General features: G+C 45.9%; 1 protein-coding gene across 10 annotated transcripts in view; it reads left to right on the top strand.

Moving 5' to 3' along the window:
* The window catches only part of ENAH (ENAH actin regulator), a 136,971-nt gene that overhangs the window by 95,783 nt on the left and 21,953 nt on the right, over positions 1–19,235 (top strand). For 6 of the 10 annotated variants that reach the window (XM_053209135.1, XM_053209137.1, XM_053209140.1 and 3 more), the window contains exons 4-5: positions 482–538; positions 5,271–5,355. In XM_053209135.1, coding sequence (XP_053065110.1) covers positions 482–538; positions 5,271–5,355 — 142 coding nt within the window. The remainder of the gene's footprint in view (positions 1–481; positions 539–5,270; positions 5,356–19,235) is intronic. The other 4 variants (XM_053209134.1, XM_053209138.1, XM_053209142.1 and 1 more) reach the window with 1 other exon arrangement.

Consider the following 19,235-nt stretch of genomic DNA (forward strand, 5'->3'; position numbering starts at 1 on the left):
GTCTTTTGTCTTTTTCAACTAGTGGAACTGAGTCCATCTTACGCTGAGTTCATCGTGAGCATTTCTCCAGAATGTTTCTCAGCCGTCAAGTCTTCTAAATGAGCAGTAATTCCATGGGACGAACTCAGCCTTGGGTCTTGACCTCATAAACCGTTCCATTTACTTTCTAAAACATAATCGTAAAATGTAAATGGATCGCACTCTCTGTGTCACCCGGAAAACAAGCTCTAAGGGCATCGTTTGCTCTGTGGCTTATTACAGGGTTTTTCCACAAATAAGATTACACATAAAAACTCTTTTTCAAATTTATATTAAAGAAGATACGTTTTTATTAAATTACAGAGCTTCCAGAATGAGGATCTAGATAGGACGTATGTATAAAAACATTTTGAACCTTTCAAAGCACCTTTTAGTTTGTGTGAAGTTCTTCAGATGGCCCCGTTGTCCTTTGAAGCTTCTAACACCAAGGTGTCTGTTGCAGCCCAGAGCAAGGTTGCTGCTACCCAGGACAGCACTAATTTGCGATGTATTTTCTGTGGTAAGCAACATTATGTTTACATTACTTTTTCAAGCTGTGGTACATACTACTTGCACATTTCCATAACTTTTGTTTCCGTAGGCCATAGTCTGGTTTGTGGTGTTTGGGATCCACAGCGGCTACTGTTTCATGTTGTGATACTGTTGGGGCTCACGTAGGTGATTTGGGCAGCTTTTGAGTTGGCTTCTTAGTGGGGATTTGGTTAGAATGAGAGTCTTAAAACGAATTCCTCTTCAGTTCTTCCAACATGAACGAGAGGGGTTTTTGTTTCTGTTTTTAACTCTTTTGTTTGAAGCAGTCTTTTAATTTACAATTTCAGGGACAGCATTACACCCACCGTAGTGTGTTTTGAGGAATGTGCCTTATCTGAAGGGAGCTTTTGCTCAGGACTGAAGTTTGAGGTGACCCATGTCGTGAGGCAGACGTAAGCCATTGCTGCTTCACCGGGCTGGCTTGGGAGGGACGGCCTTCTTCCCGCACTAGGTTAGGCACCTGTTGCCGAGGAGTGGGTTTGGGCCTAGTGAGTGCTCTTCCGCTCCTGTGCACACGCGTGCGCACATGTGTGCCGTTCGCACGCAGCAGCCGGCTGTGCCGCTTAGCTGCCCCAGGTTACAGGTAGTCAGACAGGTGCATCTTCGTACCCTTACCCGAGCAGAGGGCTGCGTGCGCACACACCCCCAGAGGCACGCACACGCACACACAAACCTTCGTCCGAGTCGTTTGTATCATTTGATTCTCACACTTTCCAGTTTGAAAACCCAAGTTCAAAAAGTGACTTGTAATTCTTAAAACTTCTTTTTTATTGGCTCCTGTATATATATCTTTTTTTACTCCTGTATACCTGACTGGCCCAATTACCTTACAAGAGAGAAAATCATAAAGTGACCTACTGCTCAAATTTTAGATGAACAGTTCAGCTGTGTGTATGTACTTATCCCTGTGACTCAGTTTTTGATGTGATTCTTCAGTATTGCTGATATTGTTTCTTTAGCTATAAAGAGAATTATTTTCAAATTTATGTACTTGCTGGTTGAGGCAAAGAAGCATGTGTTAGAAATTTCCAAAAATGAAAACTCGGATGTATTTCTTAATCACCTGAACATTCTGGGATTGCTCAGGGGAGACAGAGACAGCAGTGAGCCTGGGGGGTGTGGCCCCTCGCGAGCCCCCGTCTTCCCCGGGGTTTATCTCACCTGTGATTCTCTGCCTCCTCCTGGGGGTTCTTCTAGGCCACCTTTTGAACTAGCCATGAGTTATTATTCGTATTGCTGTTATTAGAGGACTTTTTTTTTTTACTTCATTCTGTACTTTGCTACTTACCGTGTTGAGTTCCACATGCAGAATAATAGATACAGTTAACCCAATTGCAGAGAGAAGATTGATTTGCCCTTAATAAAGATGAATTTTTAAGTTGTAAAAATAATGTGTTAAAAAGCAGATTTTCCCCATTATTACCTTTAATCGATCTGTGTACAACAATATAATGACCACATCGCTAAGTTTACACTTGATTGTATTGTGTATCATAGCACCTATTGGTCTTTTAGTCCTGTGTTTTTAAATAGTCTGTGGCTAAGTGTGAAAACTACATTTGTGAAAATTAAAACGTGGTGGCAGGTGGATGTGCTTTAGCCAAAACTCAGTATGAAGTCCTCGTTTCCAGGACCCTTCACTCTGATTTCCATCATTTATAGAGAACATAGCAGCGACATGGACACATTTTCTTTATCAGAAACTAAGTCACATCTCTGCTACGTGAATTGTAGCCAGGACAAATTAATATCAGCGCTTGTCTTTGGCTGTGGTAATAAAACAGAGGAACTAATCCTCGAATATCGCCGCTGTTCTTTATGACGCTCCAGGGGGAGCGAAGCGGGCTCCCTGGTTTCTCCTCTTACTTTCCCCCGGAGGAGAACAGTCAGCCAGCACACGAGCTCAGAGCTCATGATTCACCCGCTGCGTAGGAAAGTGCCTTTTTTGCATTCTCTGAGAAGACAGGTACCCATTTAGGAATATGACCCATGTGAAAAGTAAGATAATTGTTACATTACAGAAAATGCAATGGCAGCTGGCAGCCGTGATTGGTCATAGTTGCCGTCTCATGTTGCTGTAATTGACCAGTTGTAGAACCCAGCGGGCTGACAGGAAGCATGACCTCGTATACCGGAGTTCATAATTGACCCAGAACTCTCCTGTCCATCGCTTTCAGTATATTTACATTATTTTTAAATGCACATGAATTTCAGTGTGTCATTGTCATGACTTGACAGTACTGATGGAGAAGAAGCCAACAAAAGAACTAAAGTAAATAGAAGTACGAGAAGACGCCAGGGAGACGGCTTCTCCTCTCCGGCCACCGTGCAGAGGTCTATGGAGAGACCAAGCTGCCCGTTATCACAAAGAACCGTGTAGAAAATCATCTTTAGAGTTTTTCTCGGATCAAAATTCCCCTCATTTTGAAAGGATTTTCCTTGAAGTTTTCCTGTTTTAGCTGCACGAATAAACTGTAGTACGTTATTTTTATAATTAATGATACCAGCCAGAAAATATTTCCCACATTCTTAAATGTGCTTTTAAAACAAATTCATTAAGTTTTTAACTTAGAAAAAAACCAAAACAGTTTCTGTACATTCCTTTTAAAAAAATACTTTTTTCTCATTCAAGCTTTTTCGAGTTCTGTCGAACTTTTTGTTTTTTTTCAAATCTGTTTAATAAAATCAGGATTGAGTTGAAATTTTGACACCTTTTCCTTAAATTTACATATTTGAGTTAAAACTTGTATCAATAGATTTCTGTTGGTGAATTTCCTCTGTTGGCACGACGGTGGAGGTAACACATGCTTGCTCTGGGTGTGAGCAGTCTGGCGCACCCGTGGAGGTGGAAGTGGGTGCCAGACTAGTCTCTCTGGCCTGCTGGCATCCAGCTGTTTAGTTATTCGAGCAGCATCAGGCTTTCATTTAAATAAACAGTATTTTAAAAAAGAGTTAAACCATAATGGTCTCGTGAGTTGCCCAAGCTACATGCTCAACATTTAATATTTTTGGAAAGATGTAACTTTGAATTATAAAAAAATGCTTCCCCCAAATAGTTTCTATTTTCTCAGGTTTACCCCCACCCTGATCTTCTATTTTCTCCCTCCTTCTGCCAAAGAGGTGAGACATCTTCTCCTCATAAAAGTGTTAGACATTAGTGTATGGCTTAATGTGATAGTCTGTTTTTAACATCAGTATGTTCATTCCCAAGAGAAGGAAAGAATTCCAGCCTGGTTGCTAGACAAGTTTTATTTTTTGTTTATGCAGATTTAAGTGCGTGTTTAATTTAAAAAGCTTTTTGATTTTTTTGTTGTTGCTGATGACATGGGGTTAATACATTTTAATACTTCCTTTATGTGGTTATCAAAATAGCAGACTGTTAGGAAATCTAATGAAATACATCACTGCAGTTGTCATGTAATTTGTGTTCCAAAAGACAAATTACATGATTAATCTAGAAATGGGGAAAGAGATGAGGAAAAAATTTAGTAGGTAAGTTTAGATCAAAGCATCTGCTTTTCTACATTTGGGACCTACCAGTACTGTATTATTATATTGCCATGTCCTTCTAGTTGTGAGGGTCACTTCACTCTACGGCACACAGTTGGTGCTCTTGTGCTGTTAACTTAGAGATACGAGCATTGGCATTAGTACACAGAAGTGTTTGTCCATCAACTCTTTCTTGTAGTAGTGGTCTACAAAACACTTTCACAGTATCTGTTAGGGGCATTTGCTGACACACTAGATTTACTTGTTTACTGGATTCTTTTGTTTACTGGGTTAGGGTTCAAGATTGTTCTGTTTTAACCGTGGGCGTTGCATATTAGGTCCAGTGTTCATTTCTCTCATGATACATTTAATTTTTATATCCAGTGACATTAAAATGTCCCATATTTAATGGCATTCTTTATAAGACGCTAAAAATGGGTCTGCATTGTACATGGTACGTGGGAATGAAGGGTCATTAGTTTCTCGTGACAGAGCCGTGTTGGTTTGAACGCAGGGTTTTTGGTTTTTGGTTTTTTTTGGGGGGGGGTTTGTTTTTTACCCCAAATGAAAAGTTGCTAAGATTACCTCTGTTACATTAAAAATTCAGAGAAGTAGGCTAATTCTGTTTAGAAGTTTAGCAAATGTTTGTTTTCACCAGTGCTGGAAATGCCAAGCCAGTAAATAAGAATGGCAGCTTAAATTGGGCAAATTTGATAAATGCATTAGCATACTTCATCCTAGTAATAAGGTTCTCATGCTCTCTCTCTCCTGTTTTTCATTTCCAGTGTTCTATTTAGGTGAGTTTTTGAATTCTGATTTTTTTCATTTAAGTTCTCCCTCCCCACTTCATGAATAAGTACCCTGAAGAGAATGTCTCATTGTCCTAGAAAATGCCAAGCTCAGGCGCCTATTCAGATGCTCATTGAACACTTGTTTTCCTCAAGCTCTTCATATATAAATGTTTATTTTCCTTTATTGTTGGTGTTTTCCATTTGTTTCAAGTAAGCCTTCTGGGGATGATGGCAGTATTATGTCGCAGTCTTTCATTTGCTGTGTGTTATGTAAAGCTTATATTTTATTTTGCTAAACAAAAAAGAAGATACATTTGTAAATATGTGATGGTTTTATGTTATTCTTCTCATGATTTTATCTCCTCTGTCCAGCTAGCTATAAAGATAATGTTCATCTATAATGTTTTCCTCCCTTTTTAGGGCCAACATTGCCTAGACAAAATTCACAGCTACCTGCCCAAGTTCAAAATGGCCCATCACAAGAAGAATTGGAAATTCAAAGAAGGTAAATTTAAAAGTTGTTATTTGCAGTTTTTCTTTCTACTGCGGAAGGCCCGCGAGCATCCTGGTATAGGAAGTAGATTGTGTCTTGTCAGCCATTTAAAAGTCACTTAGCAGCACACAAAATGACTTTCACTTCACGGAGTCTTATTTTTATAGTGGTTATAGATTGATCTATGGTCATTACGGCTTTCACATAACTAATTTAACTAGAAAGTTGGCGTTGTGTTGGCTGTTCGGATAAGTCTCTGATCTTGAGATACTACCATAGAGCTTAGTAATGGATACAACCTCACTCTGTTCATGATTAAATCGCTGGTTCAGTGAGATCAATAGTATCATCTCGTTGCTTCAATGCCCTTTATAAAGAAATAGATTTGAAATTGTAACACAGCCTCAATTAGGTATAGTTTTTTTTTCTCCTGAATTAGCAGAGTTTCTGAACTGTAAGCTACCAAACTTGTAACAAAAGAGTTTTAAATACATTCAGCAACTAAAATGGAATTAGTGAAACCAGGTGTTCCATTTTATTGTATTTTATTTTATCTTTTATTTATTTTGAGAGAGAGAGTAGGAGAGAGTGTGATCAAGGGCGGGGGGGACAGAGAGAGAGAAAGAGAGACAGAGAAAGAGAGACAGAGAGAGAGACAGAGACAGAGAGAGAGAGAATATGAATCCCAAGCAGGCTCCATGCTGTCAGTGCAGAGCCTGACTCGGGTCTCCATCTCACAAACCATGAGATCATGACCTGAGTCGAAATCAAGAGTTGGATGCTTAACCAACTGAGCCATCCAGGTTCTCCCAGGCCTTCCACTTTAAACAAATGAAAACTTTTTGGAGATGTTGAGATTGCCTTTTTTTGTTTGTTTGTTTAATGTCTATTTACTTTTGAGAGACAGAGCATGAGCAGGGGAGGAGCAGAGAGAGAGGGAGACACAAAATCCTAGACAGGTCCCAGGCTAGAGCTGTCTGTCAGCACAGAGCCTGACGCAGGGCTCGAACCCACAAATCATGAGATCATGACCTGAGCCAAAGTCAGACGCCCAACCAACTGAGCCAGTCAGGCACCCCTGTTATTTTTAATCACTAGTAGGTCACTTGTTTATTACAGAGAGCTGATAACCGTCCTACAGATGGATTCTTCCAGTTGACAAACAATTTGCTCCGTGGCAAGCTAGAGTTTCTTCCTGTGACCTTTGATTTGGATCCACATTTGAAACACTCTTCATATTTTCCATGTTGTCCTGATATGTGTGTCATGTTCCTCTGACAGACAGACAGACAGACAGACAGACAGACAGACGGGGATCTTTCACCACGTTCTGTGTGTAAACGCGTGGCCCTTGGGGAAGGCCCTTCCGAAATGAATTTTGTTTTCATCACAACCTCTCTGGTTAAATCCCTCTCTATTTGGTTGAAAATCTGTCCAACTCTTTTGAGTGATGCTGTAACAGAAATAAAACTTAAGTTTTTGTAGAAATAAGGAAGGTTTAAAAGTTCTGTATTGAGTGTTTTAAACATTCCAAAATAATTTCAAGACTTAGAAATTGTAATGATACTGTTGCCCACCCCCCCCCCCATACACACGGAAAAATAATTAATAAAAAAATGATTGTAGTATTATCAGGAGTAACCCATGTGTAGAAAGCCAGGAGGAACCAGGAGAGAACCCAAATGTAACGGATAATTTTTCACGTTGTGGAGCAGACAAGCATGTGGCCCTGGGGACAGGTGCTGGGCGAGGACAGCACAGAGTAGAGACCGGAGCCGCAGAGGATGCTGCCGGCTGGTTAAGGGTCTCTGAAGGGCCGTCCGCGACATGGAGGGCTGTCCACGACGTGCAGCTCGAGGCTGTACTGGAAATGAGTCTTGAGCGAATTTTTTACTGATTGCTGTGAAAACGCTGTGTGTATCTGTCCCATCTGGGTGTTAGCCCTGCAGCGCTCAGCTGGACTTGAGGCTTTTCTGCTTGTATGTGGGAAGATACGTCAGGATTTGAAATTGGATGTTGTTTATATTACTTGTTTAGTTGAAGACTTGAAATCGTCCAAAAAATTGGTGTACATTTTTAAATTATTTTCTGTCCATAGTCACACACAGACTTTCTTCTTTTTTTTCTTTTTTAATTAAAAAAAAAACGATGTTTATGTCTGCACCCAACGTAGGGCTTGAGCTCACAACCCCGAGATCAAGAGTCACAGTTCCCACCCAGCTGAGCCAGCCCGGCGCCCCTCTTCTTTCTCTTGGATAAACCTTCCGTTGGACGCCACTTTCTTTCTCCTGGTGTTCATGTTTATCTCTGTTCCTTCCCTTTGCTCTCCTCCACCCGCTTCCATTTGTATCTGGTGAAATCTGTTGGTGTCTGCTCTGATCTCCTGGAAATGCTGCTTCCATCATCATTGGCTTGTTTCTGGTTTAGGTTTCTTCTCCTGGGGCACAGCCTGCCTCTGCTTTCTTCCTTTTGGTACTGCAGTCTCTGTTCATCGCGGACTGCTCTCCCTTCCGTTTCTTCCGCAAGGGCGTGCGCTTCGCTGTCTCTGGGTTTTTTCCGTACATGGTATACCCTCAAAAAACTGAGGATTCTGTGGGATATTGTAGTTTTCTCTTAACTGTCTTATGCTGACGGCTCCCACGTTTACAGCCGCGATCCTGCACCTGAGATCCATATTTCCAATGAAATGGAATCCACGCGTCCTTTTGAGAATTTGGTGCCAGCAGCGGACTCCTGCCCTCTTCCACCCAGCCCTGCATCCTTCTTAAATGCGCGTACACGTGCTCTTCTATGCAACACCTGCATGACATTTCGGAGGGTCACAGACCCCTCGGTTCCAACGAGTGGTCCTCAGTGAGTGTTCTGCTGCGGAACGCATGCGTTTGGGTATCCCGCTAATACCTCAGGGCACGCACACTTCCTTCTCTTCGTATTTCACCCGGACTTTCTGCTTTAGGAAGTCTGTAATTATCTTCATTCACAGGCTCTGTTCCGGCATACCCTGTGACTTCTGTCTCGGAAAGCCAGATTGTCTCTTCGGACATTCTCGTCACCGATAGCTTTTCTGGCGTGTGTTCCCTTACGCACTGCCATCGTTTTCTAGTTGGTTTTCCTGCCTGTAACCTAGATCCCTTTCAGTTTTTCCCACTTGCTTACTGTCAGATTAATTCTTCTTTAAGTCGTGTGTTCATGGTAGAATCCCAGGTAGCGCCGGAGGGCCGGAGGTGGGGGAGTGTGTGGCCTTCCTTTCGTGTTAATCTCCAGAATCAATCCCTCCTAACCGTTTCTGCTTTTAGTATTTTGGATGGCTTCTTCCATAGCGCGAGATAATATGTTTCTATTTCTGTCTCCTGATTAGTCGAGTGATGGCTAGTGGCGGCTGACTTTACTAGGAAACCCGAATTCTTCACGTCCCTGCCCGTTACCAGTGGCCACTATTTGTAGTCCTGCTGTCGGTTTCTCTTTCAAATTGAACCTGTGTCTCTTCACTGCTCCCTCTGCGAGGGGGGCTCAGTGGTCCTGCCGTCCCGCTCCGCCCCCTGGGTGTGCTGTCTTGTCCGTGTGTTTGCAGGGGAGCCCCCCCACCCCCTACCCCACTCTGGGGTCCCTTTAAACCTCATTAACCAGGGTAGTTGGAGTCCTCACGAATATATGACTAGCTGAAGTTTTTGAGTTTTGTAGTTTCTTTCTCCCTCATTTCTTTCTTTAACCTCAATATTTAATAGACCTTTTCCATTTGAAAACTTACTAAGCACATCTCTTAATTTTTTTAAAAAAAATTTATTTTTTTAACATGTCTTCTCTGTTTTCTCTGTTGACTTTTTTTGGGAACTCCTACATGTCAGATGCTGGCCTCCAGGGTTGTTGCTTCAGTATACTTCTATTTTTTCATTTTCTGCTTTTTTCTTTTTGTTCTGTATCATTGGCAATATTTTTAGCCACATATCCTAGATCAGCACTACTTAGTAGAAATACAGTATGGCCCATGTATGTAATTTTTAGTGGCCATATTAGCAAAAGTAAAAAAGAAACCTGTGACCTTAATTTTAATAATATATCGTGTTTAACCCAGTTTATCTAAAATCTTATCCCTCCAGGGGTGCCTGGGTGGCTCAGTCGGTTGAGCATCCGACTTCAGCTCAGGTCATGATCTTGCGGTCTGTGAGTTTGAGCCCCGCGTCGGGCTCTGTGCTGACAGCTCAGAGCCTGGAGCCTGCTTGGGATTCTGTCTCCCCCTCTCTCTGCTCCTCCCCCACTTGTGCTCTGTCTCTCTCTCTCTGTCTCTCTCTCTCTCTCTCTCTCTCTCTGTCAAAACTAAATAAACATTAAAAAAATTTTTTTAATATTATCATTCCAGCATAAAGTAAGTGTAGAAATTGTTACGGTGTTCTACATTCTCTTTTTCATACTGAGTCTTTAAAATTCGGAATGTATTTTACACTTACCACGCATTACTGTCCAGACAGGCCACATTGTACGCGCCCACAGGCCACACCCCTGGCCCACGGCCACCTAATCGGGTGGGACGTGGTGGATCTCTGTTGAAAGATCAGTCTTAATCTCCAAGAGAGCCTTTTCTGTTTTGTAATCATTCCCTTTTTAACAGCCTGTTCCAGACTCACGATTGTATCTTAAGTCTCTCATGTTCTCGTCCTTTCTGAGTCCTCTCCCTCCTGTAGAGCTGGGTTGTTTGTCTTTTGTACTCCATATTCCTCAAATATCTGGTAATCTTGAGTGGTCCGCTTCTTTGTAAACGGATTCGATCGAATGGCATCCGTCCTTGGCTCGGGTTTCCCGTTGCATCATGGAGGTGACGTCTCTGCTGGACACAGCCTCCCTGAGAGCGAGGGCTGCCGGGGACGGGGGTCTGTGGAGGCGGGCAGAGCACACAGACTGGCAGGCTGTCCTTTAGGTAGGGAACAAGGGTGGAGGGCCGACCGGCCTCGGGACCCCACAAATGCGAGCTGGCCCTGGCTCCCCCAAAGCCGTGACTCACCCGAGGCCGCGTGTCTGCTTAGAGGGCAGTCTGTGGTAAACGCGGCTGCGTCTGTTGAGCTGAGCTCGGGGAGGAGAGGGTGGCGGTGCGGCTGCTCTTCAGACAGGGCGTGCGGTTATTAATCGGCCTGGTCGTGGCTGCGTTGGCCGCTCGCGTCCTGTCTCCTGGCCTCGCGGGAGGCCTCTCCTGCCCCCTCTTCTCCCGTCTGCTTCAGCCACGTTCGGCACGGATGCCGGCTGTGGTCGTCCCCGCTCTGCGCCGCTCTGCGGCGAGGTTCCGGGTGCCGTCTGTTCCCCTGCTTACGACGGAGCGGGGCGGGGACGTCAACGGCCTTACCCCAGGCAGAGGGACCGGCGACCTCGTAGGCGAGTAGTGCCGCCGGAAGAGACCGAGTAGAGGGGACGCCGGCCAGGTGGGTGTCTGGGTGAAGTGCGCTGCGTGCGGAGGGAGCACCCCGGGCGGAGGCCTCGTGGTGCTCGTGCACGCGTGTGCCCGTGGACGAAGAGGCCCCTGAGGCTGGGGCAGAGAGAACAAGTGCACGGGGCGAGCGGTAGGTGGGTTTGAAGCCCGCGGAGAGTCCCGTCACGCGGGACGCGGCAGGCGATTGCGGAGAATTGAGCTTTCGTTCTGAGCGAAGGAGGAACCGCTGAGTGGTCTCGATGGACGTGAGTCGTCTTGCCGTCTCGGCCGTCCGTCTGGCTGCGCCGCGGAGACTAGCCCAGAGGGGAGCGCGCACGCAGGCGGGCGCGCGGCCGGGACCGTCCGGCGGGAGGACTCGGCGGCCGTCGCGGTCAACGAGGCGGGACCCGGGGGTGGCTTCCGCCGAGGGGTGGACGGGGCGAGAAGGCACAGAGTCTTGGGCTCCTTGGGGGCGGGGTGCCGGCAGGGGAGGGTCACGGCTTTTAACCCGAGCGGGTGGGGAGGGGAGGGTGAGTTGTCCTGGACGGAGCCGCGCGAGGGACTGTGCGAGCCGAGGGGGTTTTGTTGGGAGACACCGGGCTGGGGGAGCTCTTGACGGCGCCCGGTTGAGACCTTCGCCGGACGTGCGCGTAAGGGCGCCGGGCAGGTACTCGGCTACACTGTCTACAGAGACGCGGGCGGGAGGCCGAGACTTCCGGCTCTGCTGTTCCCGCCTCCGTAGACCTGATGATGGAGTTGGTCTGCCGCCGACCCCTCCGTGTTCTACTTTGTCGTGAGTTTGTGTAGGCACGGTCAGGGTTTTTCCGGAATTCCGGGATGGGAGAGTTTGACTGTTGACGTCTGCGGACCGGAATGAGTCCAGACAGTCCCGTGTGTCGCTTCCCCTCAGCGCTCCCGCGAGCCGTCCTCACGTCCGGCTTACTTCTTTGGCCGGACGTCTGCGGGCATCGGGGTCCTGGGCCCTGGCGGTGTCTCTGCGCCCCGGCGTCCCCTCCGTGCCTCGCTCGGCAGCCGCTCGTTGTCCGTAGACTCTCCTCCGGGTCTGTCGGTGGCTTGCTTTTCTGAACCCTTACGACTTAATCACCCGCTCCTTTACCTTTTACCGTTGAGGGTCTGGTTTACAGAAGGGCCTCCTTCACAGCGAACATCGTAGGCTGCTTGAGAGTAGAGACCTGAATAAAGTTTCTAAGAAAAAGCCAGGAAGTTTCTGGTAGTGAATTCACGTATGTGTAGGTGTTAGGTATAAGAGACAGAAAATGTGAGTGTATATGGTTCGGAGTAGAGTTAGGTAAGACACGCTGTTTTCATGCTCCTTAGGCTTCTGTCTGTGCCGCTTGGGAGATGGCAGGAGGCTTCCCTGAGGAGGTGGCTTTGAGCCAGGCCTTGAATGGGACCTGGTGGAGCATTCCAGGCAGGAAGAGCAGAGGGTAAGGGCAGGGGCGAGCAGGGGGCCCTCCTTCCTACCCCCCCCCCCCCGCCCGCCACCTTAGACCAGTAGGTCGAGTCCAGCTCGCAAAGTGCTTTGTATGCCATGCTAAGAAACTGCTTTTTACTTATTTATTTTTGAGAGAGAGAGCGAGAGCGTGTGCTCGCATGCTTTGGGGGGGGGGGGCGGGGAGCAGAGAGAGGAAGAGAGGGAATCAGCACAGAACCCGACATGGAGCTCAATCCCACGAGCTATGAGATCATGACCAGATCAAGAGTCAGACGCTCAACTGACTGAGCCACCTAGGTGCCCCAGAAATTGCTTTTTAGTAGTCTTGAATTTGTCGTATAATAAAAAGGCACCTTGCTTTTTAACACTTAAGTATTTTCCCATAACGAGAAAGGTGTACACCATTTTCCTTTGGCCTGGATCCCGTAATCTGTCTTTGCTGGGGGGTTAGATCTACTGGGAAGAAGATACTTTGTAGCGGACCCTTAGTATTTGGTCCTTGCGGCAGCCAGCCGGGCTCCTGTGTTCTGTGGCCTGAAGACAGATGACAACAGACAGAACAAACTGAAGCTGGAGGAAATAGGTGTAATACAGGGAGCAGAAGAAAACCTGAAAATACACTGTAACAGCTTTGGAAAACTAGGAGAATATATTTCACTCCTAAAGCAGAAACCCTAGTTATTTAAAAAATAATCATTCAGAGAGTAAGGAAATGTACTTAGACATTAAAAAAATAGAAGTTTTGAAAAATAAATTACCCTAGGAATAGTTATAATAAAAGATAAGGGACAGTAAACGAGAAAGCAAATAAAATACGATCAGATTAGGAGGTCTGATACCCAAATAATGGGAGCTTTAAGGGAGCAAAGAACGAAAAGCCTGAGGAAACAGAATTTGCAAATAAATGACAGGAGAAAGTTTCCTGGACCTCAGTGATGTGGTCGTGTGGGTCAGAGCGCTGCAGACCTTTTCCGAGTAGGGCCAGGTGGTAAATGTTTTAGCCAGAGAGTGGCCACGAGGCTTCCGTGGCAGTGGTTCGCCTCTTTGCAGTTTGCTGGGGACAGCAGGGGCAAGCGGGAGTGGCCGGCTTTGGGCCCTGGGTTCTCACTTGTAGGGCCCCAGGTCTGGATGGACACGACTCGCCAGTGTCCGGCCCAGTAAGTGAGAAAAACAGACCCACCGACAGGGCCTGTCACTGGAGTTGAGTAGAGACTGCGAGAGTAGAACTTGGGGTGGGCGGGAGGGCTTCAAATCCTGAGAGGTTGTTTCCAAACTTCTTCTCTGTACGACTTCCCAGGAAGCTACTGGAAGGGGTGTTCTGTTAAAATGAGAGAATTGGGGCACCTGCCTGGCTCAGTTGGTTAAGCATCCAACTTGGGCTCAGGTCTCGATTTCACGGTTCGTGAGTTGGAGTGCGGAGCCCGCTTCAGATCCTCTGTCTCCCTCTCTCTCTGCCCCACCCCCTCTCACGCATGCTCTCTCTCAAAAATAAACATTTAAAAACAAAGTGAGAGAATAAACCATTCAGGAATGAGGACGTCGTGGCCCCACCAGGAAACAAGGCACCCATCTTGGGATGAGATTAGGGAGTTCCCAGCGTCACTGAAGGTGAAAGCCAGACCTCGGGGCCCGTCCGATGGGCCAGGGATCCTGGGGTGCTTCCTGGGAAAAGCAAGAAAGAGGAAACGCGAAATAGAGCGGATCACCTGATGCGCCGGGTCATGTCGAGAGGGTTTACAGTTCCGGTTGGAGAGTTTGGGGTGAAGTAGGGATAGTGTAAAGAAAAGAACCAGATGGGGAGGAGACGGTGATTTTTGACACCAGAACAAGGAAGAAATTGCTCGGAAGAGCAGATGTGATTGGCCATGGATATTGGGATCCAAAGTGGTGTCGTGATTTTATCGGAAGAGCGAGGAAGGTGAGGTTCTGTGGCGGAGAGGGGCAGGAGGTGGCTCACCTGTGAAGGAGAAAGCGGGTACCGTGCGACTGAACAGCTGAGAACTGGGGAACTCAAGAAACCACCGTATGTGGGAACCTGACATCAGCGCCAGATCGAAAGGCTCTGCTTCTGGAGAGCAAGATCGGAAGCTGTGTTTTGTTACACGCTCTGTGACACGACTGTTAAGGTGTGTGTGCGTTTTACAAGTTTAATCTTTCTGTTTCAATGAGCGTGAATTCAAGTTGATGAAACAGATGTTGACTCCAGGTGTTGTCTTAGTGAGTCCAGTACCTTGACTCTGGTAGCGTGACGGTAGTTACTGGTTAGTTCTCTACCCCTGTACGTATCGTTTGTTGACGTCAGTCTTTGGTTTCTACTCGTATTAGTAATATCTGGCTTCTTTGACTGTGATGAAAACCGTATTTAAGAAACATGAGTCAGTCCTGTGTTCAGTCTCAACATAGGACGTAATTTAGTTAATGTCTATAAATAGCGAATGGGCACCACTACCTGAAAGATATAAAAGGGCCTGGTAGTCCCAGCACAGAGCAGGCCGGGAACCATGCGGTTGTACAGCCCCCCAGTCAGCCGGCCGGGGCCGGATGGACCCAGAGTCGACCGCCTGCTGCTGTGAGTACGGGCCTGTGTCGGGGGCTCTGTAACTGAGACCTGCCTCCTCTGCTTTCATCTGGTCCGTTTTGTATTTGCTTACTAATGAAGAAGTGGAATAACCCACGGGATGTGATCGGAAGATGTATGTAGTCTTATTTTCTGACAAGTGTCGGTAGCATTGTAGTGTTACTAAATGTTGTCAACTCAGACTTTAAATAATTTCTCTATCTACCTAATAACACTCTTCATCATAGGTAAGGCTGTACGAAATGTGGTTTTAAATTTCATTATATTTTGCTCACTTTAAGAAAAATAGTCTTTGGGTCAACATAAACTAAATACGTGTCTGAATATATTTTCAAAAAACAATTACTCTCACCGTTGGCCAGTGCTTTGGGCATCTCTTGACATTTGGGGAGACTTCTTTCGAGGAAGGGGGTATTTGGGTGGCAGGAGGAACTATTTTTGATGTTTTTTAAATGCTCTTGGTGGCTATGATATTGGTCCTTTGCACTGTAATTGTTTCTGGAAAAATGTACATTTTCTCAGAAACTTTCAAATTATGGTAAAATGCATATCCTAACTTAAGAGAAAAATCAGTCTGGCAGAATTTGTGCGTACTTCAGGGTTAGAGCCCAGGTACTTTGGAGAGGTCCTCGGATGGTTCTAGCAAAGAGTGAAGAAACCGTGCAGCACAGCTCTAGGAGGAGGCGTCCCCTGCGTTTCCTCTATGAGAGTCGGGAGTGGTGTTTCTGGGAAAAGCAGAGGTTATAAATTTGGAAACTGCCCCCCAAAAAGATAATACAAACGTCCTGCTTTAGAGATCAAAACGTGTGAATGTCATGTTTGTACGCCATCCGGTTTAGGTGAGAATTATTCACACTACTAAAGATTTGTAAGCCTGGGATTTTCTTGTTGACACACTACTTTGGGAAATATATTTAGATGCGCATCTTTTCAGTGAGCGGGCTAGAAATGAGCCAGGGGCTTTTAACGCTTTCCGTCCGTCCTTCAAATCAAGAGACTGTGCGGTCAGCGGAATCTTCTGCAGCTTGTGACCTGCCTCCTCCAGCCGTGTGTCCGTGATCGTGGGGAAGCCATCTGGCAATGTGCTCCTCTCCCACATCAGTAGATACTCTTGATCTTTGATAGGCTGAGAACCCTAGAATAAGTATCATAACCTGTGGAATAATCTTCTTAAGTCAGGATTCCCTGGCTGTAAATGCCATTATGCAGTAATCCTTCAGACCTGGCCTCTGCCTGTGACTTAGGCTTACTTTTAGTGATAAAAGCATTGTGTCGCCTGGAGAAGTGGCCATTAACTTGGAGGTAAAAACAAGCAAACAAACAATCAAAACCCAAAGAACTTGAATGAGAACTGCAGTGAGGGGCGCCCGGCTGGCTCAGTCTGTGGGGCATGCGACTCTTGATCTCAGGGTCATGAGTTCCAGCCCCACCGTGGGTGCAGAGATTACTTTAAATAAATAAATAAATAAATAAATAAATAAATAAATAAATAGGAATGCAGTGTAGTTTTAGGACACTCTATGGTTTAGCCGTGAACAGTATTTACATTATTGTGTCAGTGACATAAACTCTGATTATGGATCTCATTATTCTGCTGGGACTGTGCTTAGGGACCCCGGGTATGGTGAGGGCCCCACAGGAGGCATCGGTAGGCAATCTCTAAAGTGAAAACAGAAGGAACGTCCAAAAAGAGTTGGCAGTAATGGTCTCTGGTGTTGGAGCCAGGGCTGGAAAGGTCGGAGCAGTCGTCTGTTGGTTTTGTTAGTAAGCTTCGCGCACCCACGTTATTTGACGGAGTAAAATGAAAGAGGTGGCACGGAAGCGTGCAGGGGCCCAGTGACTTGGGTCTTTCGTCACACATTTCTCCGTGAGCTTCCGTGCCCTGAGATACCTCCCCTCAGCTTCCGGACGCAGATGCGCTCTGGTTAGAATAACGTGGGCGTCTCTTCGCCTTTTGGACCAATAGGTTGTTTAGACGATTCCATTATAGCGTATGCCCTTATTTTTTGACGCAGACTGTGTTTTAAGTTTAATGGTACGTCCCAGCCAAGTTTATTTATTAGAAGGTATTACAAAAAGAACCGACTCTGTCTACCCAGTTTATTATTGAAAACATCCTTGTGAGTGCACCGAATTTCTTGCCTTCACCCCTGCAGCGATATTGCTCCCCTCTGTAACTTTGGCAGTTAGTGGTTGTCCAGCAGCATAACAAAGTCAGTACTGTGCCCTAAAACTCTGATTTATTATGTTCCAGCCAGTGTCTCCACCACTGCCTGTCCTGAGCACTGCCGTAGGTTTCTTCTGCTTCTCTCTTGCAATATTCTTTTTTAAAAAATATTTTTTTAGCACTTATTTATTTTTGAGAGACAGCGCGTGAGTGGGGGAGGGACAGAGAAAGAGGGGGACACAGAGTCTGAAGCAGCTCCAGGTTCTGAGCTGTCAGCCGACTGAGCCCCCCAGGCACCCCGTCTCCTGCAATATTGTCAAGTCCGGTGACCTGTCCCAAGGGAGGCTTCGGGTTCTTCCGACAGAAGTGGGATTGGTTCACTTGTCAAGTGGGCTCTTTCCTTTTTTATAGTCAGTTTAGGAAATGGGGAGAGATTTCTGGAAGAATCTTAGTGGTTTATTGCTAGTGCTGGGAGGAACAAAGATTAGCATACACCCTCTGTCAGTTAGTTCTGCCTCCAATTGGAACCCAGCCAGGCTATTAGCCAGTCCAAGGAAAGTCCTAATTTGAAATTTCCAAACAATTATTATTATAGCTCACATTTATTGAGTGTTCATATGCTTTCAGGCACTTTTTAAAGAGCTTTCAAGGCATTACTTCATTTAATCTTACCCACGGTGCTATGAGATTATTATGTAGAAGATGGGGCCGAGTATTTTTATTTGGAGAAAGTTAGCTTTTATGGCAAGACTGTTGTTTGGGTCCAGGTGGGTACTTGGAGACCTTTGCTTGCTCTGTTATATGTAGGTATGGAAGTTAAAAGCAAGCTATATGTTTCACAGCCACATACATTGGGCCTCGGTAGGTTTTAATATAATCACAGCGATTCCACAGCCAGCATTTGAAGTCCTAGCATGAAAGGAGGGGATTTTTAATTTAATTGCATAAATTCCGAGACATTCCATACATTCTTAGACAAGGAGGTTAAAAGACATGAATGTTTTCCATCGATCTTCAAAGTTCAGAAAGTGTTACTAGGACCGAGAAGAATCAGTCTTGGCAGAAGGGGTAGATTTAACAAAGTGATTCTAAAACTTAGCCAGAGAAAGCGAAGTATCTGAGAATCCTCTAGAAAAACTCAAAAGGATGAGGAATGAGGATGGAGGCACCCTACTAGATCGTTTCTTCCAGACGTCCAGGCATACTGGTGCCACTCTAGACAAACATCCACGAACCAAATGTTGTGGAATTTCAGAAACAGTCAACACACAGAAAGGTGGCATCTTCTGCCAGTAAAGGTACAGTGATGTGGCTCACTACTGCGTGCCCAGACCCGAGATGAATTTCATATGAGCTAAGGATTTTGTTGTAAAAACATGTAATTCCATAATCTTGTGGGAAGGGGCTAAGAGGGATGTCAGAGGCAGAGCACATGAAGGAATCCCACCACTAGACTCTATGTAAAAGTTAAAAGCCGTATTACAGCTTTAACAAACCTAACATATTACAGTTTTAAATGACACTTTAAAAATCAAAGGCAGTTAAAAAGCCGTAATAAAAGTTCAAAATACATACGACCAACATCTGTGACGATGGGTTGTTAGCTTTAATAGAGAAAAGAGCTCTACAAATGAGGATGGAATGTTAACTGTCCGGGAGAAAACCCATCAAAGGACACAGGCAGCTGTGTCCCAGTAGGCTGCAGGGGCCAGGAGGCCAGCTGTCACGTGACTGACAGCACGTGCATTAGCAGCAGTGAAAGACCCCAGTGGTGAAAGGAAGTTCTCTCTATCCTTGGGCTGCTGGGAAGCCCAGCCACGAATCCTGAACAGTTTGGAGCCATGTATCCAGAATCTTAAGATGTGTGTGCCTTTTCTCCTAGCAAATCTGCCGGTAGCGATCCTTCAGAAGCAGTAGGGAAACGGCTTAAAAATAAATGGAGCAAACTTTGGCGGAGCTGTTGTCGTGGCTCGCCGGCCGTTGTATTTCTAAAATGATGACGTATTGTATCGTGAACATTCGAAAGAGTGACTTGGTCACTACGGTGGTACGCTCAGTTACTTGGAAAATTCCTTTATTTGTGGCACTTCCCTCATGAACAGTGCACACTAAAATGAGCCGTTAGTGTCGTGTGCTACTAGTGACCCTGCTAAGTTACTCTCATCTCCGTGAGCCTGGGAAGTGGTGCGGGCCGCCGTGGACGGCAGGCTCCGCTCGCTTCGCCTGCGCATCGGAAGGGAGGCGCACGCGGGCTCGTCGCGAGTAGGCTTCTAAGGACGGCGGCCGTCGCCGCGCC

Source organism: Acinonyx jubatus, chromosome E4 (genome assembly GCF_027475565.1).
Source record: "Acinonyx jubatus isolate Ajub_Pintada_27869175 chromosome E4, VMU_Ajub_asm_v1.0, whole genome shotgun sequence".
Lineage (NCBI taxonomy): Eukaryota > Metazoa > Chordata > Mammalia > Carnivora > Felidae > Acinonyx > Acinonyx jubatus.